The sequence below is a fragment of the Coregonus lavaretus genome (assembly GCF_964263955.1).
Source record: "Coregonus lavaretus genome assembly, contig: HAP1_SCAFFOLD_568, whole genome shotgun sequence".
Lineage (NCBI taxonomy): Eukaryota > Metazoa > Chordata > Actinopteri > Salmoniformes > Salmonidae > Coregonus > Coregonus lavaretus.
Window position 1 is genome coordinate 290,122 of NW_028157357.1, and position 25,986 is coordinate 316,107.

The following is a 25,986-nucleotide window of genomic DNA, read 5'->3' on the forward strand; positions in this document are numbered from 1 at the left end:
GACAGGTCTTAGTTAGCTAGTGGTAGGAGGGAGGAGAGAGAGAGAGAGACAGGTCTTAGTTAGCTAGTGGTAGGAGGGAGGAGAGAGAGAGAGACAGGTCTTAGTTAGCTAGTAGTAGGAGGGAGGAGAGAGAGAGAGACAGGTCTTAGTTAGCTAGTGGTAGGAGGGAGGAGGAGAGAGAGACAGGTCTTAGTTAGCTAGTGGTAGGAGGGAGGAGGAGAGAGAGACAGGTCTTAGTTAGCTAGTGGTAGGAGGGAGGAGAGAGAGAGAGACAGGTCTTAGTTAGCTAGTGGTAGGAGGGAGGAGGAGAGAGAGACAGGTCTTAGTTAGCTAGTGGTAGGAGGGAGGAGGAGAGAGAGAGACAGGTCTTAGTTAGCTAGTGGTAGGAGGGAGGAGGAGAGAGAGACAGGTCTTAGTTAGCTAGTGGTAGGAGGGAGGAGAGAGAGAGAGAGACAGGTCTTAGTTAGCTAGTGGTAGGAGGGAGGAGAGAGAGACAGGTCTTAGTTAGCTAGTGGTAGGAGGGAGGAGAGAGAGAGACAGGTCTTAGTTAGCTAGTGGTAGGAGGGAGGAGGAGAGAGACAGGTCTTAGTTAGCTAGTGGTAGGTGGGAGGAGAGAGAGACAGGTCTTAGTTAGCTAGTGGTAGGAGGGAGGAGGAGAGAGACAGGTCTTAGTTAGCTAGTGGTAGGAGGGAGGAGAGAGAGAGAGACAGGTCTTAGTTAGCTAGTGGTAGGAGGGAGGAGAGAGAGAGAGACAGGTCTTAGCTAGCTAGTGGTAGGAGGGAGGAGAGAGAGACAGGTCTTAGTTAGCTAGTGGTAGGAGGGAGGAGGAGAGAGACATGTCTTAGTTAGCTAGTGGTAGGAGGGAGGAGGAGAGAGAGACAGGTCTTAGTTAGCTAGTGGTAGGAGGGAGGAGAGAGAGAGAGACAGGTCTTAGTTAGCTAGTGGTAGGAGGGAGGAGGATAGAGACAGGTCTTAGTTAGCTAGTGGTAGGAGGGAGGAGGAGAGAGACAGGTCTTAGTTAGCTAGTGGTAGGAGGGAGGAGAGAGAGAGACAGGTCTTAGTTAGCTAGTGGTAGGAGGGAGGAGGAGAGAGACAGGTCTTAGTTAGCTAGTGGTAGGAGGGAGGAGGAGAGAGAGAGGTCTTAGTTAGCTAGTGGTAGGAGGGAGGAGAGAGAGAGAGACAGGTCTTAGTTAGCTAGTGGTAGGAGGGAGGAGAGAGAGAGAGACAGGTCTTAGCTAGCTAGTGGTAGGAGGGAGGAGGAGAGAGAGACAGGTCTTATTAGCTAGTGGTAGGAGGGAGGAGAGAGAGAGAGAGACAGGTCTTAGTTAGCTAGTGGTAGGAGGGAGGAGAGAGAGAGACAGGTCTTAGTTAGCTAGTGGTAGGAGGGAGGAGAGAGAGAGAGACAGGTCTTAGTTAGCTAGTGGTAGGAGGGAGGAGAGAGAGAGACAGGTCTTAGTTAACTAGTGGTAGGAGGGAGGAGGAGAGAGAGACAGGTCTTAGTTAGCTAGTGGTAGGAGGGAGGAGAGAGAGAGAGACAGGTCTTAGTTAGCTAGTGGTAGGAGGGAGGAGGAGAGAGAGAGACAGGTCTTAGTTAGCTAGTGGTAGGAGGGAGGAGGAGAGAGAGAGACAGGTCTTAGTTAGCTAGTGGTAGGAGGGAGGAGGAGAGAGACAGGTCTTAGTTAGCTAGTGGTAGGAGGGAGGAGAGAGAGACAGGTCTTAGTTAGCTAGTGGTAGGAGGGAGGAGAGAGAGAGAGAGAGACAGGTCTTAGTTAGCTAGTGGTAGGAGGGAGGAGAGAGAGAGACAGGTCTTAGTTAGCTAGTGGTAGGAGGGAGGAGGAGAGAGACAGGTCTTAGTTAGCTAGTGATAGGAGGGAGGAGAGAGAGACAGGTCTTAGTTAGCTAGTGGTAGGAGGGAGAAGAGAGAGACAGGTCTTAGTTAGCTAGTGGTAGGAGGGAGGAGGAGAGAGAGACAGGTCTTAGTTAGCTAGTGGGAGGAGGAGGAGAGAGAGACAGGTCTTAGTTAGCTAGTGGTAGGAGGGAGGAGGAGAGAGAGAGAGGTCTTAGTTAGCTAGTGGTAGGAGGGAGGAAAGAGAGAGACAGGTCTTAGTTAGCTAGTGGTAGGAGGGAGGAGAGAGAGACAGGTCTTAGTTAGCTAGTGGTAGGAGGGAGGAGAGAGAGAGAGAGACAGGTCTTAGTTAGCTAGTGGTAGGAGGGAGGAGGAGAGAGAGACAGGTCTTAGTTAGCTAGTGGTAGGAGGGAGGAGGAGAGAGAGAGAGACAGGTCTTAGTTAGCTAGTGGTAGGAGGGAGGAGGAGAGAGAGAGACAGGTCTTAGTTAGCTAGTGGTAGGAGGGAGGAGAGAGAGACAGGTCTTAGTTAGCTAGTGGTAGGAGGGAGGAGAGAGAGACAGGTCTTAGTTAGCTAGTGGTAGGAGGGAGGAGAGAGAGAGACAGGTCTTAGTTAGCTAGTGGTAGGAGGGAGGAGGAGAGAGAGAGAGACAGGTCTTAGTTAGCTAGTGGTAGGAGGGAGGAGGAGAGAGAGAGAGACAGGTCTTAGTTAGCTAGTGGTAGGAGGGAGGAGGAGAGAGAGACAGGTCTTAGTTAGCTAGTGGTAGGAGGGAGGAGGAGAGAGAGACAGGTCTTAGTTAGCTAGTGGTAGGAGGGAGGAGAGAGAGAGAGACAGGTCTTAGTTAGCTAGTGGTAGGAGGGAGGAGAGAGAGACAGGTCTTAGTTAGCTAGTGGTAGGAGGGAGGAGAGAGAGAGAGAGAGACAGGTCTTAGTTAGCTAGTGGTAGGAGGGAGGAGAGAGAGAGAGACAGGTCTTAGTTAGCTAGTGGTAGGAGGGAGGAGGAGAGAGACAGGTCTTAGTTAGCTAGTGGTAGGAGGGAGGAGGAGAGAGAGAGACAGGTCTTAGTTAGCTAGTGGTAGGAGGGAGGAGAGAGAGAGAGACAGGTCTTAGTTAGCTAGTGGTAGGAGGGAGGAGGAGAGAGAGACAGGTCTTAGTTAGCTAGTGGTAGGAGGGAGGAGGAGAGAGACAGGTCTTAGTTAGCTAGTGGTAGGAGGGAGGAGGAGAGAGAGAGACAGGTCTTAGTTAGCTAGTGGTAGGAGGGAGGAGAGAGAGAGAGACAGGTCTTAGTTAGCTAGTGGTAGGAGGGAGGAGGAGAGAGACAGGTCTTAGTTAGCTAGTGGTAGGAGGGAGGAGGAGAGAGAGACAGGTCTTAGTTAGCTAGTGGTAGGAGGGAGGAGAGAGAGACAGGTCTTAGTTAGCTAGTGGTAGGAGGGAGGAGGAGAGAGAGAGAGGTCTTAGTTAGCTAGTGGTAGGAGGGAGGAGGAGAGAGACAGGTCTTAGTTAGCTAGTGGTAGGAGGGAGGAGGAGAGAGAGAGACAGGTCTTAGTTAGCTAGTGGTAGGAGGGAGGAGGAGAGAGACAGGTCTTAGTTAGCTAGTGGTAGGAGGGAGGAGGAGAGAGAGAGACAGGTCTTAGTTAGCTAGTGGTAGGAGGGAGGAGGAGAGACAGAGACAGGTCTTAGTTAGCTAGTGGTCGGAGGGAGGAGGAGAGAGAGACAGGTCTTAGTTAGCTAGTGGTAGGAGGGAGGAGGAGAGAGAGACAGGTCTTAGTTAGCTAGTGGTAGGAGGGAGGAGGAGGAGAGAGACAGGTCTTAGTTAGCTAGTGGTAGGAGGGAGGAGGAGAGAGAGACAGGTCTTAGTTAGCTAGTGGTAGGAGGGAGGAGGAGAGAGAGACAGGTCTTAGTTAGCTAGTGGTAGGAGGGAGGAGAGAGAGACAGGTCTTAGTTAGCTAGTGGTAGGAGGGAGGAGAGAGAGAGAGACAGGTCTTAGTTAGCTAGTGGTAGGAGAGAGAGACAGGTCTTAGTTAGCTAGTGGTAGGAGGGAGGAGGAGAGAGAGAGACAGGTCTTAGTTATCTAGTGGTAGGAGGGAGGAGGAGAGAGAGACAGGTCTTAGTTAGCTAGTGGTAGGAGGGAGGAGGAGAGAGAGACAGGTCTTAGTTAGCTAGTGGTAGGAGGGAGGAGAGAGAGAGACAGGTCTTAGTTAGCTAGTGGTAGGAGGGAGGAGAGAGAGACAGGTCTTAGTTAGCTAGTGGTAGGAGGGAGGAGAGAGAGAGAGACAGGTCTTAGTTAGCTAGTGGTAGGAGGGTGGAGAGAGAGAGACAGGTCTTAGTTAGCTAGTGGTAGGAGGGAGGAGGAGAGAGAGAGAGACAGGTCTTAGTTAGCTAGTGGTAGGAGGGAGGAGAGAGAGAGACAGGTCTTAGTTAGCTAGTGGTAGGAGGGAGGAGGAGAGAGAGAGAGACAGGTCTTAGTTAGCTAGTGGTAGGAGGGAGGAGAGAGAGAGAGAGACAGGTCTTAGTTAGCTAGTGGTAGGAGGGAGGAGAGAGAGAGAGACAGGTCTTAGTTAGCTAGTGGTAGGAGGGAGGAGGAGAGAGAGAGACAGGTCTTAGTTAGCTAGTGGTAGGAGGGAGGAGGAGAGAGAGAGACAGGTCTTAGTTAGCTAGTGGTAGGAGGGAGGAGAGAGAGAGACAGGTCTTAGTTAGCTAGTGGTAGGAGGGAGGAGGAGAGAGAGAGAGACAGGTCTTAGTTAGCTAGTGGTAGGAGGGAGGAGAGAGAGCGACAGGTCTTAGTTAGCTAGTGGTAGGAGGGAGGAGGGAGAGAGAGAGACAGGTCTTAGTTAGCTAGTGGTAGGAGGGAGGAGAGAGAGAGACAGGTCTTAGTTAGCTAGTGGTAGGAGGGAGGAGAGAGAGAGACAGGTCTTAGTTAGCTAGTGGTAGGAGGGAGGAGAGAGAGAGAGACAGGTCTTAGTTAGCTAGTGGTAGGAGGGAGGAGGAGAGAGAGACAGGTCTTAGTTAGCTAGTGGTAGGAGGGAGGAGAGAGAGAGACAGGTCTTAGTTAGCTAGTGGTAGGAGGGAGGAGGAGAGAGAGAGACAGGTCTTAGTTAGCTAGTGGTAGGAGGGAGGAGGAGAGAGAGAGACAGGTCTTAGTTAGCTAGTGGTAGGAGGGAGGAGGAGAGAGAGACAGGTCTTAGTTAGATAGTGGTAGGAGGGAGGAGGAGAGAGAGAGACAGGTCTTAGTTAGCTAGTGGTAGGAGGGAGGAGGAGAGAGAGAGACAGGTCTTAGTTAGCTAGTGGTAGGAGGGAGGAGGAGAGAGAGACAGGTCTTAGTTAGCTAGTGGTAGGAGGGAGGAGAGAGACAGGTCTTAGTTAGCTAGTGGTAGGAGGGAGGAGGAGAGAGAGACAGGTCTTAGTTAGCTAGTGGTAGGAAGGAGGAGGAGAGAGAGAGACAGGTCTTAGTTAGCTAGTGGTAGGAGGGAGGAGGAGAGAGTGACAGGTCTTAGTTAGCTAGTGGTAGGAGGGAGGAGGAGAGAGACAGGTCTTAGTTAGCTAGTGGTAGGAGGGAGGAGAGAGAGAGAGAGACAGGTCTTAGTTAGCTAGTGGTAGGAGGGAGGAGAGAGAGAGAGACAGGTCTTAGTTAGCTAGTAGTAGGAGGGAGGAGAGAGAGAGAGACAGGTCTTAGTTAGCTAGTGGTAGGAGGGAGGAGGAGAGAGAGACAGGTCTTAGTTAGCTAGTGGTAGGAGGGAGGAGGAGAGAGAGACAGGTCTTAGTTAGCTAGTGGTAGGAGGGAGGAGAGAGAGAGAGACAGGTCTTAGTTAGCTAGTGGTAGGAGGGAGGAGGAGAGAGAGACAGGTCTTAGTTAGCTAGTGGTAGGAGGGAGGAGGAGAGAGAGAGACAGGTCTTAGTTAGCTAGTGGTAGGAGGGAGGAGGAGAGAGAGACAGGTCTTAGTTAGCTAGTGGTAGGAGGGAGGAGAGAGAGAGAGAGACAGGTCTTAGTTAGCTAGTGGTAGGAGGGAGGAGAGAGAGACAGGTCTTAGTTAGCTAGTGGTAGGAGGGAGGAGAGAGAGAGACAGGTCTTAGTTAGCTAGTGGTAGGAGGGAGGAGGAGAGAGACAGGTCTTAGTTAGCTAGTGGTAGGTGGGAGGAGAGAGAGACAGGTCTTAGTTAGCTAGTGGTAGGAGGGAGGAGGAGAGAGACAGGTCTTAGTTAGCTAGTGGTAGGAGGGAGGAGAGAGAGAGAGACAGGTCTTAGTTAGCTAGTGGTAGGAGGGAGGAGAGAGAGAGAGACAGGTCTTAGCTAGCTAGTGGTAGGAGGGAGGAGAGAGAGACAGGTCTTAGTTAGCTAGTGGTAGGAGGGAGGAGGAGAGAGACATGTCTTAGTTAGCTAGTGGTAGGAGGGAGGAGGAGAGAGAGACAGGTCTTAGTTAGCTAGTGGTAGGAGGGAGGAGAGAGAGAGAGACAGGTCTTAGTTAGCTAGTGGTAGGAGGGAGGAGGATAGAGACAGGTCTTAGTTAGCTAGTGGTAGGAGGGAGGAGAGAGAGAGACAGGTCTTAGTTAGCTAGTGGTAGGAGGGAGGAGGAGAGAGACAGGTCTTAGTTAGCTAGTGGTAGGAGGGAGGAGAGAGAGAGACAGGTCTTAGTTAGCTAGTGGTAGGAGGGAGGAGGAGAGAGACAGGTCTTAGTTAGCTAGTGGTAGGAGGGAGGAGGAGAGAGAGAGACAGGTCTTAGTTAGCTAGTGGTAGGAGGGAGGAGGAGAGAGAGAGGTCTTAGTTAGCTAGTGGTAGGAGGGAGGAGAGAGAGAGAGACAGGTCTTAGTTAGCTAGTGGTAGGAGGGAGGAGAGAGAGAGAGACAGGTCTTAGCTAGCTAGTGGTAGGAGGGAGGAGGAGAGAGAGACAGGTCTTATTAGCTAGTGGTAGGAGGGAGGAGAGAGAGAGAGAGACAGGTCTTAGTTAGCTAGTGGTAGGAGGGAGGAGAGAGAGAGACAGGTCTTAGTTAGCTAGTGGTAGGAGGGAGGAGAGAGAGAGAGACAGGTCTTAGTTAGCTAGTGGTAGGAGGGAGGAGAGAGAGAGACAGGTCTTAGTTAACTAGTGGTAGGAGGGAGGAGGAGAGAGAGACAGGTCTTAGTTAGCTAGTGGTAGGAGGGAGGAGAGAGAGAGAGACAGGTCTTAGTTAGCTAGTGGTAGGAGGGAGGAGGAGAGAGAGAGACAGGTCTTAGTTAGCTAGTGGTAGGAGGGAGGAGGAGAGAGAGAGACAGGTCTTAGTTAGCTAGTGGTAGGAGGGAGGAGGAGAGAGACAGGTCTTAGTTAGCTAGTGGTAGGAGGGAGGAGAGAGAGACAGGTCTTAGTTAGCTAGTGGTAGGAGGGAGGAGAGAGAGAGAGAGAGACAGGTCTTAGTTAGCTAGTGGTAGGAGGGAGGAGAGAGAGAGACAGGTCTTAGTTAGCTAGTGGTAGGAGGGAGGAGGAGAGAGACAGGTCTTAGTTAGCTAGTGATAGGAGGGAGGAGAGAGAGACAGGTCTTAGTTAGCTAGTGGTAGGAGGGAGAAGAGAGAGACAGGTCTTAGTTAGCTAGTGGTAGGAGGGAGGAGGAGAGAGAGACAGGTCTTAGTTAGCTAGTGGGAGGAGGAGGAGAGAGAGACAGGTCTTAGTTAGCTAGTGGTAGGAGGGAGGAGGAGAGAGAGAGAGGTCTTAGTTAGCTAGTGGTAGGAGGGAGGAAAGAGAGAGACAGGTCTTAGTTAGCTAGTGGTAGGAGGGAGGAGAGAGAGACAGGTCTTAGTTAGCTAGTGGTAGGAGGGAGGAGAGAGAGAGAGAGACAGGTCTTAGTTAGCTAGTGGTAGGAGGGAGGAGGAGAGAGAGACAGGTCTTAGTTAGCTAGTGGTAGGAGGGAGGAGGAGAGAGAGAGAGACAGGTCTTAGTTAGCTAGTGGTAGGAGGGAGGAGGAGAGAGAGAGACAGGTCTTAGTTAGCTAGTGGTAGGAGGGAGGAGAGAGAGACAGGTCTTAGTTAGCTAGTGGTAGGAGGGAGGAGAGAGAGACAGGTCTTAGTTAGCTAGTGGTAGGAGGGAGGAGAGAGAGAGACAGGTCTTAGTTAGCTAGTGGTAGGAGGGAGGAGGAGAGAGAGAGAGACAGGTCTTAGTTAGCTAGTGGTAGGAGGGAGGAGGAGAGAGAGAGAGACAGGTCTTAGTTAGCTAGTGGTAGGAGGGAGGAGGAGAGAGAGACAGGTCTTAGTTAGCTAGTGGTAGGAGGGAGGAGGAGAGAGAGACAGGTCTTAGTTAGCTAGTGGTAGGAGGGAGGAGAGAGAGAGAGACAGGTCTTAGTTAGCTAGTGGTAGGAGGGAGGAGAGAGAGACAGGTCTTAGTTAGCTAGTGGTAGGAGGGAGGAGAGAGAGAGAGAGAGACAGGTCTTAGTTAGCTAGTGGTAGGAGGGAGGAGAGAGAGAGAGACAGGTCTTAGTTAGCTAGTGGTAGGAGGGAGGAGGAGAGAGACAGGTCTTAGTTAGCTAGTGGTAGGAGGGAGGAGGAGAGAGAGAGACAGGTCTTAGTTAGCTAGTGGTAGGAGGGAGGAGAGAGAGAGAGACAGGTCTTAGTTAGCTAGTGGTAGGAGGGAGGAGGAGAGAGAGACAGGTCTTAGTTAGCTAGTGGTAGGAGGGAGGAGGAGAGAGACAGGTCTTAGTTAGCTAGTGGTAGGAGGGAGGAGGAGAGAGAGAGACAGGTCTTAGTTAGCTAGTGGTAGGAGGGAGGAGAGAGAGAGAGACAGGTCTTAGTTAGCTAGTGGTAGGAGGGAGGAGGAGAGAGACAGGTCTTAGTTAGCTAGTGGTAGGAGGGAGGAGGAGAGAGAGACAGGTCTTAGTTAGCTAGTGGTAGGAGGGAGGAGAGAGAGACAGGTCTTAGTTAGCTAGTGGTAGGAGGGAGGAGGAGAGAGAGAGAGGTCTTAGTTAGCTAGTGGTAGGAGGGAGGAGGAGAGAGACAGGTCTTAGTTAGCTAGTGGTAGGAGGGAGGAGGAGAGAGAGAGACAGGTCTTAGTTAGCTAGTGGTAGGAGGGAGGAGGAGAGAGACAGGTCTTAGTTAGCTAGTGGTAGGAGGGAGGAGGAGAGAGAGAGACAGGTCTTAGTTAGCTAGTGGTAGGAGGGAGGAGGAGAGACAGAGACAGGTCTTAGTTAGCTAGTGGTCGGAGGGAGGAGGAGAGAGAGACAGGTCTTAGTTAGCTAGTGGTAGGAGGGAGGAGGAGAGAGACAGGTCTTAGTTAGCTAGTGGTAGGAGGGAGGAGGAGAGAGAGAGACAGGTCTTAGTTAGCTAGTGGTAGGAGGGAGGAGGAGAGAGAGAGGTCTTAGTTAGCTAGTGGTAGGAGGGAGGAGAGAGAGAGAGACAGGTCTTAGTTAGCTAGTGGTAGGAGGGAGGAGAGAGAGAGAGACAGGTCTTAGCTAGCTAGTGGTAGGAGGGAGGAGGAGAGAGAGACAGGTCTTATTAGCTAGTGGTAGGAGGGAGGAGAGAGAGAGAGAGACAGGTCTTAGTTAGCTAGTGGTAGGAGGGAGGAGAGAGAGAGACAGGTCTTAGTTAGCTAGTGGTAGGAGGGAGGAGAGAGAGAGAGACAGGTCTTAGTTAGCTAGTGGTAGGAGGGAGGAGAGAGAGAGACAGGTCTTAGTTAACTAGTGGTAGGAGGGAGGAGGAGAGAGAGACAGGTCTTAGTTAGCTAGTGGTAGGAGGGAGGAGAGAGAGAGAGACAGGTCTTAGTTAGCTAGTGGTAGGAGGGAGGAGGAGAGAGAGAGACAGGTCTTAGTTAGCTAGTGGTAGGAGGGAGGAGGAGAGAGAGAGACAGGTCTTAGTTAGCTAGTGGTAGGAGGGAGGAGGAGAGAGACAGGTCTTAGTTAGCTAGTGGTAGGAGGGAGGAGAGAGAGACAGGTCTTAGTTAGCTAGTGGTAGGAGGGAGGAGAGAGAGAGAGAGAGACAGGTCTTAGTTAGCTAGTGGTAGGAGGGAGGAGAGAGAGAGACAGGTCTTAGTTAGCTAGTGGTAGGAGGGAGGAGGAGAGAGACAGGTCTTAGTTAGCTAGTGATAGGAGGGAGGAGAGAGAGACAGGTCTTAGTTAGCTAGTGGTAGGAGGGAGAAGAGAGAGACAGGTCTTAGTTAGCTAGTGGTAGGAGGGAGGAGGAGAGAGAGACAGGTCTTAGTTAGCTAGTGGGAGGAGGAGGAGAGAGAGACAGGTCTTAGTTAGCTAGTGGTAGGAGGGAGGAGGAGAGAGAGAGAGGTCTTAGTTAGCTAGTGGTAGGAGGGAGGAAAGAGAGAGACAGGTCTTAGTTAGCTAGTGGTAGGAGGGAGGAGAGAGAGACAGGTCTTAGTTAGCTAGTGGTAGGAGGGAGGAGAGAGAGAGAGAGACAGGTCTTAGTTAGCTAGTGGTAGGAGGGAGGAGGAGAGAGAGACAGGTCTTAGTTAGCTAGTGGTAGGAGGGAGGAGGAGAGAGAGAGAGACAGGTCTTAGTTAGCTAGTGGTAGGAGGGAGGAGGAGAGAGAGAGACAGGTCTTAGTTAGCTAGTGGTAGGAGGGAGGAGAGAGAGACAGGTCTTAGTTAGCTAGTGGTAGGAGGGAGGAGAGAGAGACAGGTCTTAGTTAGCTAGTGGTAGGAGGGAGGAGAGAGAGAGACAGGTCTTAGTTAGCTAGTGGTAGGAGGGAGGAGGAGAGAGAGAGAGACAGGTCTTAGTTAGCTAGTGGTAGGAGGGAGGAGGAGAGAGAGAGAGACAGGTCTTAGTTAGCTAGTGGTAGGAGGGAGGAGGAGAGAGAGACAGGTCTTAGTTAGCTAGTGGTAGGAGGGAGGAGGAGAGAGAGACAGGTCTTAGTTAGCTAGTGGTAGGAGGGAGGAGAGAGAGAGAGACAGGTCTTAGTTAGCTAGTGGTAGGAGGGAGGAGAGAGAGACAGGTCTTAGTTAGCTAGTGGTAGGAGGGAGGAGAGAGAGAGAGAGAGACAGGTCTTAGTTAGCTAGTGGTAGGAGGGAGGAGAGAGAGAGAGACAGGTCTTAGTTAGCTAGTGGTAGGAGGGAGGAGGAGAGAGACAGGTCTTAGTTAGCTAGTGGTAGGAGGGAGGAGGAGAGAGAGAGACAGGTCTTAGTTAGCTAGTGGTAGGAGGGAGGAGAGAGAGAGAGACAGGTCTTAGTTAGCTAGTGGTAGGAGGGAGGAGGAGAGAGAGACAGGTCTTAGTTAGCTAGTGGTAGGAGGGAGGAGGAGAGAGACAGGTCTTAGTTAGCTAGTGGTAGGAGGGAGGAGGAGAGAGAGAGACAGGTCTTAGTTAGCTAGTGGTAGGAGGGAGGAGAGAGAGAGAGACAGGTCTTAGTTAGCTAGTGGTAGGAGGGAGGAGGAGAGAGACAGGTCTTAGTTAGCTAGTGGTAGGAGGGAGGAGGAGAGAGAGACAGGTCTTAGTTAGCTAGTGGTAGGAGGGAGGAGAGAGAGACAGGTCTTAGTTAGCTAGTGGTAGGAGGGAGGAGGAGAGAGAGAGAGGTCTTAGTTAGCTAGTGGTAGGAGGGAGGAGGAGAGAGACAGGTCTTAGTTAGCTAGTGGTAGGAGGGAGGAGGAGAGAGAGAGACAGGTCTTAGTTAGCTAGTGGTAGGAGGGAGGAGGAGAGAGACAGGTCTTAGTTAGCTAGTGGTAGGAGGGAGGAGGAGAGAGAGAGACAGGTCTTAGTTAGCTAGTGGTAGGAGGGAGGAGGAGAGACAGAGACAGGTCTTAGTTAGCTAGTGGTCGGAGGGAGGAGGAGAGAGAGACAGGTCTTAGTTAGCTAGTGGTAGGAGGGAGGAGGAGAGAGAGACAGGTCTTAGTTAGCTAGTGGTAGGAGGGAGGAGGAGGAGAGAGACAGGTCTTAGTTAGCTAGTGGTAGGAGGGAGGAGGAGAGAGAGACAGGTCTTAGTTAGCTAGTGGTAGGAGGGAGGAGGAGAGAGAGACAGGTCTTAGTTAGCTAGTGGTAGGAGGGAGGAGAGAGAGACAGGTCTTAGTTAGCTAGTGGTAGGAGGGAGGAGAGAGAGAGAGACAGGTCTTAGTTAGCTAGTGGTAGGAGGTAGGAGAGAGAGACAGGTCTTAGTTAGCTAGTGGTAGGAGGGAGGAGGAGAGAGAGAGACAGGTCTTAGTTAGCTAGTGGTAGGAGGGAGGAGGAGAGAGAGACAGGTCTTAGTTAGCTAGTGGTAGGAGGGAGGAGGAGAGAGAGACAGGTCTTAGTTAGCTAGTGGTAGGAGGGAGGAGAGAGAGAGACAGGTCTTAGTTAGCTAGTGGTAGGAGGGAGGAGAGAGAGAGAGAGAGACAGGTCTTAGTTAGCTAGTGGTAGGAGGGAGGAGAGAGAGAGAGAGAGACAGGTCTTAGTTAGCTAGTGGTAGGAGGGAGGAGGAGAGAGAGACAGGTCTTAGTTAGCTAGTGGTAGGAGGGAGGAGAGAGAGACAGGTCTTAGTTAGCTAGTGGTAGGAGGGAGGAGAGAGAGACAGGTCTTAGTTAGCTAGTGGTAGGAGGGAGGAGAGAGAGAGACAGGTCTTAGTTAGCTAGTGGTAGGAGGGAGGAGAGAGAGACAGGTCTTAGTTAGCTAGTGGTAGGAGGGAGGAGAGAGAGACAGGTCTTAGTTAGCTAGTGGTAGGAGGAGGAGAGAGAGAGAGACAGGTCTTAGTTAGCTAGTGGTAGGAGGGAGGAGGAGAGAGAGACAGGTCTTAGTTAGCTAGTGGTAGGAGGGAGGAGGAGAGAGAGACAGGTCTTAGTTAGCTAGTGGTAGGAGGGAGGAGGAGAGAGAGAGACAGGTCTTAGTTAGCTAGTGGGAGGAGGGAAGAGAGAGAGAGAGACAGGTCTTAGTTAGCTAGTGGTAGGAGGGAGGAGAGAGAGACAGGTCTTAGTTAGCTAGTGGTAGGAGGGAGGAGGAGAGAGAGAGACAGGTCTTAGTTAGCTAGTGGGAGGAGGGAGGAGAGAGAGAGACAGGTCTTAGTTAGCTAGTGGTAGGAGGGAGGAGGAGAGAGAGAGACAGGTCTTAGTTAGCTAGTGGGAGGAGGGAGGAGAGAGAGAGACAGGTCTTAGTTAGCTAGTGGTAGGAGGGAGGAGGAGAGAGAGACAGGTCTTAGTTAGCTAGTGGTAGGAGGGAGGAGAGAGAGAGAGACAGGTCTTAGTTAGCTAGTGGTAGGAGGGAGGAGAGAGAGAGAGAGAGAGAGAGAGACAGGTCTTAGTTAGCTAGTGGTAGGAGGGAGGAGGAGAGAGAGAGAGACAGGTCTTAGTTAGCTAGTGGTAGGGGGGAGGAGAGAGAGAGAGACAGGTCTTAGTTAGCTAGTGGTAGGAGGGAGGAGAGAGAGAGAGACAGGTCTTAGTTAGCTAGTGGTAGGAGGGAGGAGAGAGAGAGACAGGTCTTAGTTAGCTAGTGGTAGGAGGGAGGAGAGAGAGAGAGACAGGTCTTAGTTAGCTAGTGGTAGGAGGGAGGAGAGAGAGACAGGTCTTAGTTAGCTAGTGGTAGGAGGGAGAAGAGAGAGACAGGTCTTAGTTAGCTAGTGGTAGGAGGGAGGAGGAGAGAGAGACAGGTCTTAGTTAGCTAGTGGGAGGAGGAGGAGAGAGAGACAGGTCTTAGTTAGCTAGTGGTAGGAGGGAGGAGGAGAGAGAGAGAGGTCTTAGTTAGCTAGTGGTAGGAGGGAGGAAAGAGAGAGACAGGTCTTAGTTAGCTAGTGGTAGGAGGGAGGAGAGAGAGACAGGTCTTAGTTAGCTAGTGGTAGGAGGGAGGAGAGAGAGAGAGAGACAGGTCTTAGTTAGCTAGTGGTAGGAGGGAGGAGGAGAGAGAGACAGGTCTTAGTTAGCTAGTGGTAGGAGGGAGGAGGAGAGAGAGAGAGACAGGTCTTAGTTAGCTAGTGGTAGGAGGGAGGAGGAGAGAGAGAGACAGGTCTTAGTTAGCTAGTGGTAGGAGGGAGGAGAGAGAGACAGGTCTTAGTTAGCTAGTGGTAGGAGGGAGGAGAGAGAGACAGGTCTTAGTTAGCTAGTGGTAGGAGGGAGGAGAGAGAGAGACAGGTCTTAGTTAGCTAGTGGTAGGAGGGAGGAGGAGAGAGAGAGAGACAGGTCTTAGTTAGCTAGTGGTAGGAGGGAGGAGGAGAGAGAGAGAGACAGGTCTTAGTTAGCTAGTGGTAGGAGGGAGGAGGAGAGAGAGACAGGTCTTAGTTAGCTAGTGGTAGGAGGGAGGAGGAGAGAGAGACAGGTCTTAGTTAGCTAGTGGTAGGAGGGAGGAGAGAGAGAGAGACAGGTCTTAGTTAGCTAGTGGTAGGAGGGAGGAGAGAGAGACAGGTCTTAGTTAGCTAGTGGTAGGAGGGAGGAGAGAGAGAGAGAGAGACAGGTCTTAGTTAGCTAGTGGTAGGAGGGAGGAGAGAGAGAGAGACAGGTCTTAGTTAGCTAGTGGTAGGAGGGAGGAGGAGAGAGACAGGTCTTAGTTAGCTAGTGGTAGGAGGGAGGAGGAGAGAGAGAGACAGGTCTTAGTTAGCTAGTGGTAGGAGGGAGGAGAGAGAGAGACAGGTCTTAGTTAGCTAGTGGTAGGAGGGAGGAGGAGAGAGAGACAGGTCTTAGTTAGCTAGTGGTAGGAGGGAGGAGGAGAGAGACAGGTCTTAGTTAGCTAGTGGTAGGAGGGAGGAGGAGAGAGAGAGACAGGTCTTAGTTAGCTAGTGGTAGGAGGGAGGAGAGAGAGAGAGACAGGTCTTAGTTAGCTAGTGGTAGGAGGGAGGAGGAGAGAGACAGGTCTTAGTTAGCTAGTGGTAGGAGGGAGGAGGAGAGAGAGACAGGTCTTAGTTAGCTAGTGGTAGGAGGGAGGAGAGAGAGACAGGTCTTAGTTAGCTAGTGGTAGGAGGGAGGAGGAGAGAGAGAGAGGTCTTAGTTAGCTAGTGGTAGGAGGGAGGAGGAGAGAGACAGGTCTTAGTTAGCTAGTGGTAGGAGGGAGGAGGAGAGAGAGAGACAGGTCTTAGTTAGCTAGTGGTAGGAGGGAGGAGGAGAGAGACAGGTCTTAGTTAGCTAGTGGTAGGAGGGAGGAGGAGAGAGAGAGACAGGTCTTAGTTAGCTAGTGGTAGGAGGGAGGAGGAGAGACAGAGACAGGTCTTAGTTAGCTAGTGGTCGGAGGGAGGAGGAGAGAGAGACAGGTCTTAGTTAGCTAGTGGTAGGAGGGAGGAGGAGAGAGAGACAGGTCTTAGTTAGCTAGTGGTAGGAGGGAGGAGGAGGAGAGAGACAGGTCTTAGTTAGCTAGTGGTAGGAGGGAGGAGGAGAGAGAGACAGGTCTTAGTTAGCTAGTGGTAGGAGGGAGGAGGAGAGAGAGACAGGTCTTAGTTAGCTAGTGGTAGGAGGGAGGAGAGAGAGACAGGTCTTAGTTAGCTAGTGGTAGGAGGGAGGAGAGAGAGAGAGACAGGTCTTAGTTAGCTAGTGGTAGGAGGTAGGAGAGAGAGACAGGTCTTAGTTAGCTAGTGGTAGGAGGGAGGAGGAGAGAGAGAGACAGGTCTTAGTTAGCTAGTGGTAGGAGGGAGGAGGAGAGAGAGACAGGTCTTAGTTAGCTAGTGGTAGGAGGGAGGAGGAGAGAGAGACAGGTCTTAGTTAGCTAGTGGTAGGAGGGAGGAGAGAGAGAGACAGGTCTTAGTTAGCTAGTGGTAGGAGGGAGGAGAGAGAGAGAGAGACAGGTCTTAGTTAGCTAGTGGTAGGAGGGAGGAGAGAGAGAGAGAGAGACAGGTCTTAGTTAGCTAGTGGTAGGAGGGAGGAGGAGAGAGAGACAGGTCTTAGTTAGCTAGTGGTAGGAGGGAGGAGAGAGAGACAGGTCTTAGTTAGCTAGTGGTAGGAGGGAGGAGAGAGAGACAGGTCTTAGTTAGCTAGTGGTAGGAGGGAGGAGAGAGAGAGACAGGTCTTAGTTAGCTAGTGGTAGGAGGGAGGAGAGAGAGACAGGTCTTAGTTAGCTAGTGGTAGGAGGGAGGAGAGAGAGACAGGTCTTAGTTAGCTAGTGGTAGGAGGAGGAGAGAGAGAGAGACAGGTCTTAGTTAGCTAGTGGTAGGAGGGAGGAGGAGAGAGAGACAGGTCTTAGTTAGCTAGTGGTAGGAGGGAGGAGGAGAGAGAGACAGGTCTTAGTTAGCTAGTGGTAGGAGGGAGGAGGAGAGAGAGAGACAGGTCTTAGTTAGCTAGTGGGAGGAGGGAAGAGAGAGAGAGAGACAGGTCTTAGTTAGCTAGTGGTAGGAGGGAGGAGAGAGAGACAGGTCTTAGTTAGCTAGTGGTAGGAGGGAGGAGGAGAGAGAGAGACAGGTCTTAGTTAGCTAGTGGGAGGAGGGAGGAGAGAGAGAGACAGGTCTTAGTTAGCTAGTGGTAGGAGGGAGGAGGAGAGAGAGAGACAGGTCTTAGTTAGCTAGTGGGAGGAGGGAGGAGAGAGAGAGACAGGTCTTAGTTAGCTAGTGGTAGGAGGGAGGAGGAGAGAGAGACAGGTCTTAGTTAGCTAGTGGTAGGAGGGAGGAGAGAGAGAGAGACAGGTCTTAGTTAGCTAGTGGTAGGAGGGAGGAGAGAGAGAGAGAGAGAGAGAGAGAGACAGGTCTTAGTTAGCTAGTGGTAGGAGGGAGGAGGAGAGAGAGAGAGACAGGTCTTAGTTAGCTAGTGGTAGGGGGGAGGAGAGAGAGAGAGACAGGTCTTAGTTAGCTAGTGGTAGGAGGGAGGAGAGAGAGAGAGACAGGTCTTAGTTAGCTAGTGGTAGGAGGGAGGAGAGAGAGAGACAGGTCTTAGTTAGCTAGTGGTAGGAGGGAGGAGAGAGAGAGAGACAGGTCTTAGTTAGCTAGTGGTAGGAGGGAGGAGAGAGAGAGACAGGTCTTAGTTAGCTAGTGGTAGGAGGGAGGAGAGAGAGAGACAGGTCTTAGTTAGCTAGTGGTAGGAGGGAGGAGGAGAGAGAGACAGGTCTTAGTTAGCTAGTGGTAGGAGGGAGGAGAGAGAGACAGGTCTTAGTTAGCTAGTGGTAGGAGGGAGGAGAGAGAGACAGGTCTTAGTTAGCTAGTGGTAGGAGGGAGGAGGAGAGAGAGAGACAGGTCTTAGTTAGCTAGTGGTAGGAGGGAGGAGGAGAGAGAGACAGGTCTTAGTTAGCTAGTGGTAGGAGGGAGGAGAGACAGAGACAGGTCTTAGTTAGCTAGTGGTGGGAGGGAGGAGAGAGAGAGAGAGACAGGTCTTAGTTAGCTAGTGGTAGGAGGGAGGAGGAGAGAGAGAGACAGGTCTTAGTTAGCTAGTGGTAGGAGGGAGGAGGAGAGAGAGAGAGACAGGTCTTAGTTAGCTAGTGGTAGGAGGGAGGAGGGAGGAGAGAGAGACAGGTCTTAGTTAGCTAGTGGTAGGAGGGAGGAGGAGAGAGAGACAGGTCTTAGTTAGCTAGTGGTAGGAGGGAGGAGAGAGAGAGAGACAGGTCTTAGTTAGCTAGTGGTAGGAGGGAGGAGGAGAGAGAGACAGGTCTTAGTTAGCTAGTGGTAGGAGGGAGGAGAGAGAGAGAGACAGGTCTTAGTTAGCTAGTGGGAGTTGTAGTTCTCACTAACAGACACAAACAGACAGAATTATTAATCAATAGCTAATCAATAACTACTAAACAATACCCGGTCATAAATTATACTAATCAATACATCTACTAATCCATAGCTGATCAATACCTCTACTAATCAATAGATGATCAATACCTCTACTAATCAATACCTCTACTAATCAATAGTTGATCAATACCTCTACTAACCAATAGCTGATCAATACCTCTACTAATCAATACCTCTACTAATCAATAGTTGATCAATACCTCTACTAACCAATAGCTGATCAATACCTCTACTTACCAATAGCTGATCGATAGCTCTACCAATCAATAGCTGATCAATATCTCTAATCAATAACTGTAAGTTATCAATGACTCTACTGATGAATGTGTTACCGTTGTGGAAGTAGAAGCGATGGAAGTCATGTCCCTCCACCAGGTTCCCCAGAGCTTCTGGCTCAAACGACGTCAGACCCGGATCACAGATCTTCCTGTTGGAAACAAACACAGGCTGCTGTGCTAAATGGCACCCTATTCCCTATATAGTGCACTACTTCAGACCAGAGAATGGCACCCTATTCCCTATATAGTACACTACTTTAGACCAGAGAATGGCACCCTATTCCCTATATAGTGCACTACTTTAGACCAGAGAATGGCACCCTATTCCCTATATAGTGCACTACTTTAGACCAGAGAATGGCACCCTATTCCCTATATAGTGCACTACTTTAGACCAGAGAATGGCACCCTATTCCCTATATAGTGCACTACTTTAGACCAGAGAATGGCACCCTATTCCCTATATAGTGCACTACTTTAGACCAGAGAATGGCACCCTATTCCCTATATAGTGCACTACTTTAGACCAGAGAATGGCACCCTATTCCCTATATAGTGCACTACTTTAGACCAGAGAATGGCACCCTATTCCCTATATAGTGCACTACTTTAGACCAGAGAATGGCACCCTATTCCCTATATAGTGCACTACTTTAGACCAGAGAATGGCACCCTATTCCCTATATAGTGCACTACTTTAGACCAGAGAATGGCACCCTATTCCCTATATAGTGCACTACTTTAGACCAGAGAATGGCACCCTATTCCCTATATAGTGCACTACTTTAGACCAGAGAATGGCACCCTATTCCCTATATAGTGCACTACTTTAGACCAGAGAATGGCACCCTATTCCCTATATAGTGCACTACTTTAGACCAGAGAATGGCACCCTATTCCCTATATAGTGCACTACTTTTGACCAGAGAATGGCACCCTATTCCCTATATAGTGCACTACTTTAGACCAGAGAATGGCACCCTATTCCCTATATAGTGCACTACTTTTGACCAGAGAATGGCACCCTATCCCCTATATAGTGCACTACTTTAGACCAGAGAATGGCACCCTATTCCCTATATAGTGCACTACTTTAGACCAGAGAATGGCACCCTATTCCCTATATAGTGCACTACTTTAGACCAGAGAATGGCACCCTATTCCCTATATAGTGCACTACTTTAGACCAGAGAATGGCACCCTATTCCCTATATCGTGCACTACTTTAGACCAGAGAATGGCACCCTATTCCCTATATAGTGCACTACTTTAGACCAGAGAATGGACCCTATTCCCTATATAGTGCACTACTTTAGACCAGAGAATGGACCCTATTCCCTATATAGTGCACTACTTTAGACCAGAGAATGGCACCCTATTCCCTATATAGTGCACTACTTTAGACCAGAGAATGGACCCTATTCCCTATATAGTGCACTACTTTAGACCAGAGAATGGACCCTATTCCCTATATAGTGTACTACTTTAGACCAGAGAATGGCACCCTATTCCCTGCTGCAGGGTTAAATTGTTGCTGTATGATCATCAAGGTGATTTGTAGTAGATCAGTGAGCTGGCAGTCAGCTGCAGTGGTGGAACAACAAGCACAAAGAACCACAGTAACACACACACACACACACACACACACACATCTCCTAGCCCTAAACACACACACACACACACACACACAGACACATCTCCTAGCCCTAAGCACGCACGCACGCACACACGCACACACACACACACACACACACACACACACACACACACACACACATGTCCTCGCCCTAAACACACACACAGCAGGACTCACGCGTAGGCCTCGAAGTCTCCGTTGTTGATGGATTCGATCAGCAGCTCTGTGACTTTGATAATTTCCTGCTTCCGAGCTGCAACACACAAACACAACCACAACATCACCACAACCTCACCACAACCTCACCACAACCTCACCACAACATAACCACAACCTCACCACAACCTCAGGTCAACATTAGCCCAACATAGGGTTGTAACATTCCGGTAGCTTTCCCGAAATCCTGTTTGAAGGGTTCCATTTTTTTTTCTTCAGATTTCTGGAAATCCTGGGAATTTTGGGAAAACTACTGGAATTTTGCAGCCTTAAACCAACATCAGCCCAACCTAAGTCTGCTAACCAACGTCTATTCAACGTCAATCTTAATGTCAGTATAACCTCAGTACAACGTCAGACAAACATCTACGTATTTAACGTCAGTGTGAAGTCGAATAATCTGACATACATTACCTCATGGCTGCTGGTCCTGTTCCAACATAACCCAATCTGACATACATTACCTCATGGCTGCTGGTCCTGTTCCAACATAACCCAATCTGACATACATTACCTCATGGCTGCTGGTCCTGTTCCAACATAACCCAATCTGACATACATTACCTCATGGCTGCTGGTCCTGTTCCAACATAACCCAATCTGACATACATTACCTCATGGCTGCTGGTCCTGTTCCAACATAACCCAATCTGACATACATTACCTCATGGCTGCTGGTCCTGTTCCAACATAACCCAATCTGACATACATTACCTCATGGCTGCTGGTCCTGTTCCAACATAACCCAATCTGACATACATTCTCATGGCTGCTGGTCCTGTTCCAACATAACCCAATCTGACATACATTAACTCATGGCTGTTGGTCCTGTTCCAACATAACCCAATCTGACATACATTACCTCATGGCTGCTGGTCCTGTTCCAACATAACCCAATCTGACATACATTAACTCATGGCTGCTGGTCCTGTTCCAACATAACCCAATCTGACATACATTAACTCATGGCTGCTGGTCCATTCCAACATAACCCAATCTGACATACATTACCTCATGGCTGCTGGTCCTGTTCCAACATAACCCAATCTGACATACATTAACTCATGGCTGCTGGTCCTGTTCCAACATAACCCAATCTGACATACATTAACTCATGGCTGCTGGTCCTGTTCCAACATAACCCAATCTGACATACATTAACTCATGGCTGCTTGTCCCGTTCCAACATAACCCAATCTGACATATATTAACTCATGGCTGCTGGTCCCGTTCCAACATAACCCAATCTGACATACATTAACTCATGGCTGCTGGTCCCGTTCCAACATAACCCAATCTGACATACATTAACTCATGGCTGCTGGTCCCATTCCAACATAACCCAATCTGACATACATTAACTCATGGCTGCTGGTCCTGTTCCAACATAACCCAATCTGAAATACATTAACTCATGGCTGCTGGTCCTGTTCCAACATAACCCAATCTGAAATACATTAACTCATGGCTGCTGGTCCCGTTCCAACATAACCCAATCTGATATACATTAACTCATGGCTGCTGGTCCTATTCCAACATAACCCAATCTGACATACATTAACTCATGGCTGCTGGTCCTGTTCCAACATAACCCAATCTGACATACATTAACTCATGGCTGCTGGTCCATTCCAACATAACCCAATCTGACATACATTAACTCATGGCTGCTGGTCCTGTTCCAACATAACCCAATCTGACATACATTAACTCATGGCTGCTGGTCCCGTTCCAACATAACCCAATCTGACATACATTAACTCATGGCTGCTGGTCCCGTTCCAACATAACCCAATCTGACATACATTAACTCATGGCTGCTGGTCCTGTTCCAACATAACCCAATCTGACATACATTAACTCATGGCTGCTGGTCCCGTTCCAACATAACCCAATCTGACATACATTAACTCATGGCTGCTGGTCCCGTTCCAACATAACCCAATCTGACATACATTACCTCATGGCTGCTGGTCCTGTTCCAACATAACCCAATCTGACATACATTACCTCATGGCTGCTGGTCCTGTTCCAACATAACCCAATCTGACATACATTACCTCATGGCTGCTGGTCCTGTTCCAACATAACCCAATCTGACATACATTACCTCATGGCTGCTGGTCCTGTTCCAACATAACCCAATCTGACATACATTACCTCATGGCTGCTGGTCCTGTTCCAACATAACCCAATCTGACATACATTACCTCATGGCTGCTGGTCCTGTTCCAACATAACCCAATCTGACATACATTACCTCATGGCTGCTGGTCCTGTTCCAACATAACCCAATCTGACATACATTAACTCATGGCTGCTGGTCCTGTTCCAACATAACCCAAACTGACATACATTAACTCATGGCTGCTGGTCCTGTTCCAACATAACCCAATCTGACATACATTAACTCATGGCTGCTGGTCCTGTTCCAACATAACCCAATCTGACAAACATTACCTCATGGCTGCTGGTCCTGTTCCAACATAACCCAATCTGACATACATTAACTCATGGCTGCTGGTCCCGTTTCAACATAACCCAATCTGACATATATTAAAACATGGCTGCTGGTCCTGTTCCAACATAACCCAATCTGACATACATTAACTCATGGCTGTTGGTCCTGTTCCAACATAATCCAATCTGACATACATTACCTCATAGCTGCTGGTCCTGTTCCAACATAACCCAATCTGACATACATTAACTCATGGCTGCTGGTCCTGTTCCAACATAACCCAATCTGACATACATTACCTCATGGCTGCTGGTCCCGTTCCAACATAACCCAATCTGATATACATTAACTCATGGCTGCTGGTCCTGTTCCAACATAACCCAATCTGACATACATTAACTCATGGCTGCTGGTCCTGTTCCAACATAACCCAATCTGACATACATTAACTCATGGCTGCTGGTCCCGTTCCAACATAACCCAATCTGACATACATTAACTCATGGCTGCTGGTCCCATTCCAACATAACCCAATCTGACATACATTAACTCATGGCTGCTGGTCCTGTTCCAACATAACCCAATCTGAAATACATTAACTCATGGCTGCTGGTCCTGTTCCAACATAACCCAATCTGAAATACATTAACTCATGGCTGCTGGTCCCGTTCCAACATAACCCAATCTGATATACATTAACTCATGGCTGCTGGTCCTGTTCCAACATAACCCAATCTGACATACATTAACTCATGGCTGCTGGTCCTGTTCCAACATAACCCAATCTGACATACATTAACTCATGGCTGCTGGTCCATTCCAACATAACCCAATCTGACATACATTAACTCATGGCTGCTGGTCCTGTTCCAACATAACCCAATCTGACATACATTAACTCATGGCTGCTGGTCCCGTTCCAACATAACCCAATCTGACATACATTAACTCATGGCTGCTGGTCCTGTTCCAACATAACCCAATCTGACATACATTAACTCATGGCTGCTGGTCCTGTTCCAACATAACCCAATCTGACATTCATTAACTCATGGCTGCTGGTCCCGTTCCAACATAACCCAATCTGACATACATTAACTCATGGCTGCTGGTCCTGTTCCAACATAACCCAATCTGACATACATTACCTCATGGCTGCTGGTCCTGTTCCAACATAACCCAATCTGACATACATTACCTCATGGCTGCTGGTCCTGTTCCAACATAACCCAATCTGACATACATTACCTCATGGCTGCTGGTCCTGTTCCAACATAACCCAATCTGACATACATTACCTCATGGCTGCTGGTCCTGTTCCAACATAACCCAATCTGACATACATTACCTCATGGCTGCTGGTCCTGTTCCAACATAACCCAATCTGACATACATTACCTCATGGCTGCTGGTCCTGTTCCAACATAACCCAATCTGACATACATTACCTCATGGCTGCTGGTCCTGTTAAAACATAACCCAATCTGACATACATTAACTCATGGCTGCTGGTCCTGTTCCAACATAACCCAATCTGACATACATTAACTCATGGCTGCTGGTCCTGTTCCAACATAACCCAATCTGACAAACATTACCTCATGGCTGCTGGTCCTGTTCCAACATAACCCAATCTGACATACATTAACTCATGGCTGCTGGTCCCGTTTCAACATAACCCAATCTGACATATATTAAAACATGGCTGCTGGTCCTGTTCCAACATAACCCAATCTGACATACATTAACTCATGGCTGTTGGTCCTGTTCCAACATAACCCAATCTGACATACATTACCTCATGGCTGCTGGTCCTGTTCCAACATAACCCAATCTGACATACATTAACTCATGGCTGCTGGTCCTGTTCCAACATAACCCAATCTGACATACATTACCTCATGGCTGCTGGTCCCGTTTCAACATAACCCAATCTGACATACATTAACTCATGGCTGCTGGTCCTGTTCCAACATAACCCAATCTGACATACATTAACTCATGGCTGCTGGTCCTGTTCCAACATAACCCAATCTGACATACATTAACTCATGGCTGCTGGTCCATTCCAACATAACCCAATCTGACATACATTTCCTCATGGCTGCTGGTCCTGTTCCAACATAACCCAATCTGACATACATTAACTCATGGCTGCTGGTCCTGTTCCAACATAACCCAATCTGACATACATTAACTCATGGCTGCTGGTCCTGTTTCAAGATAACCCAATCTGACATACATTAACTAATGGCTGCTTGTCCCGTTCCAACATAAACCAATCTGACATATATTAACTCATGGCTGCTGGTCCCGTTCCAACATAACCCAATCTGACATACATTAACTCATGGCTGCTGGTCCCGTTCCAACATAACCCAATCTGACATACATTAACTCATGGCTGCTGGTCCCATTCCAACATAACCCAATCTGACATACATTAACTCATGGCTGCTGGTCCTGTTCCAACATAACCCAATCTGAAATACATTAACTCATGGCTGCTGGTCCTGTTCCAACATAACCTAATCTGAAATACATTAACTCATGGCTGCTGGTCCCGTTCCAACATAACCCAATCTGATATACATTAACTCATGGCTGCTGGTCCTGTTCCAACATAACCCAATCTGACATACATTACCTCATGGCTGGTGGTCCTGTTCCAACATAACCCAATCTGACATACATTACCTCATGGCTGCTGGTCCTGTTCCAACATAACCCAATCTGACATACATTAACTCATGGCTGCTGGTCCCGTTCCAACATAACCCAATCTGACATACATTAACTCATGGCTGCTGGTCCCGTTCCAACATAACCCAATCTGACATACATTAACTCATGGCTGCTGGTCCCATTCCAACATAACCCAATCTGACATACATTAACTCATGGCTGCTGGTCCTGTTCCAACATAACCCAATCTGAAATACATTAACTCATGGCTGCTGGTCCTGTTCCAACATAACCCAATCTGAAATACATTAACTCATGGCTGCTGGTCCCGTTCCAACATAACCCAATCTGATATACATTAACTCATGGCTGCTGGTCCTATTCCAACATAACCCAATCTGACATACATTAACTCATGGCTGCTGGTCCTGTTCCAACATAACCCAATCTGACATACATTAACTCATGGCTGCTGGTCCATTCCAACATAACCCAATCTGACATACATTAACTCATGGCTGCTGGTCCTGTTCCAACATAACCCAATCTGACATACATTAACTCATGGCTGCTGGTCCCGTTCCAACATAACCCAATCTGACATACATTAACTCATGGCTGCTGGTCCTGTTCCAACATAACCCAATCTGACATACATTAACTCATGGCTGCTGGTCCTGTTCCAACATAACCCAATCTGACATACATTAACTCATGGCTGCTGGTCCCGTTCCAACATAACCCAATCTGACATACATTAACTCATGGCTGCTGGTCCTGTTCCAACATAACCCAATCTGACATACATTACCTCATGGCTGCTGGTCCTGTTCCAACATAACCCAATCTGACATACATTACCTCATGGCTGCTGGTCCTGTTCCAACATAACCCAATCTGACATACATTACCTCATGGCTGCTGGTCCTGTTCCAACATAACCCAATCTGACATACATTACCTCATGGCTGCTGGTCCTGTTCCAACATAACCCAATCTGACATACATTACCTCATGGCTGCTGGTCCTGTTCCAACATAACCCAATCTGACATACATTACCTAATGGCTGCTGGTCCTGTTCCAACATAACCCAATCTGACATACATTACCTCATGGCTGCTGGTCCTGTTCCAACATAACCCAATCTGACATACATTAACTCATGGCTGCTGGTCCTGTTCCAACATAACCCAAACTGACATACATTAACTCATGGCTGCTGGTCCTGTTCCAACATAACCCAATCTGACATACATTAACTCATGGCTGCTGGTCCTGTTCCAACATAACCCAATCTGACAAACATTACCTCATGGCTGCTGGTCCTGTTCC

At 49.1% G+C, this 25,986-nt stretch overlaps 1 protein-coding gene across 1 annotated transcript in view; it reads right to left on the reverse strand.

Moving 5' to 3' along the window:
- LOC311125513 (calcium/calmodulin-dependent protein kinase type II delta 1 chain-like) overlaps positions 1 to 25,986 on the reverse strand; it is a gene marked incomplete at its 5' end in the record, with an annotated part of 47,026 nt that overhangs the window by 10,388 nt on the left and 10,652 nt on the right. Inside the window, 2 exons of the mRNA XM_084199554.1 lie at positions 17,709 to 17,803; positions 19,468 to 19,543. Of these exons, the coding sequence (XP_084055680.1) occupies positions 17,709 to 17,803; positions 19,468 to 19,543 (171 nt within the window). The remainder of the gene's footprint in view (positions 1 to 17,708; positions 17,804 to 19,467; positions 19,544 to 25,986) is intronic.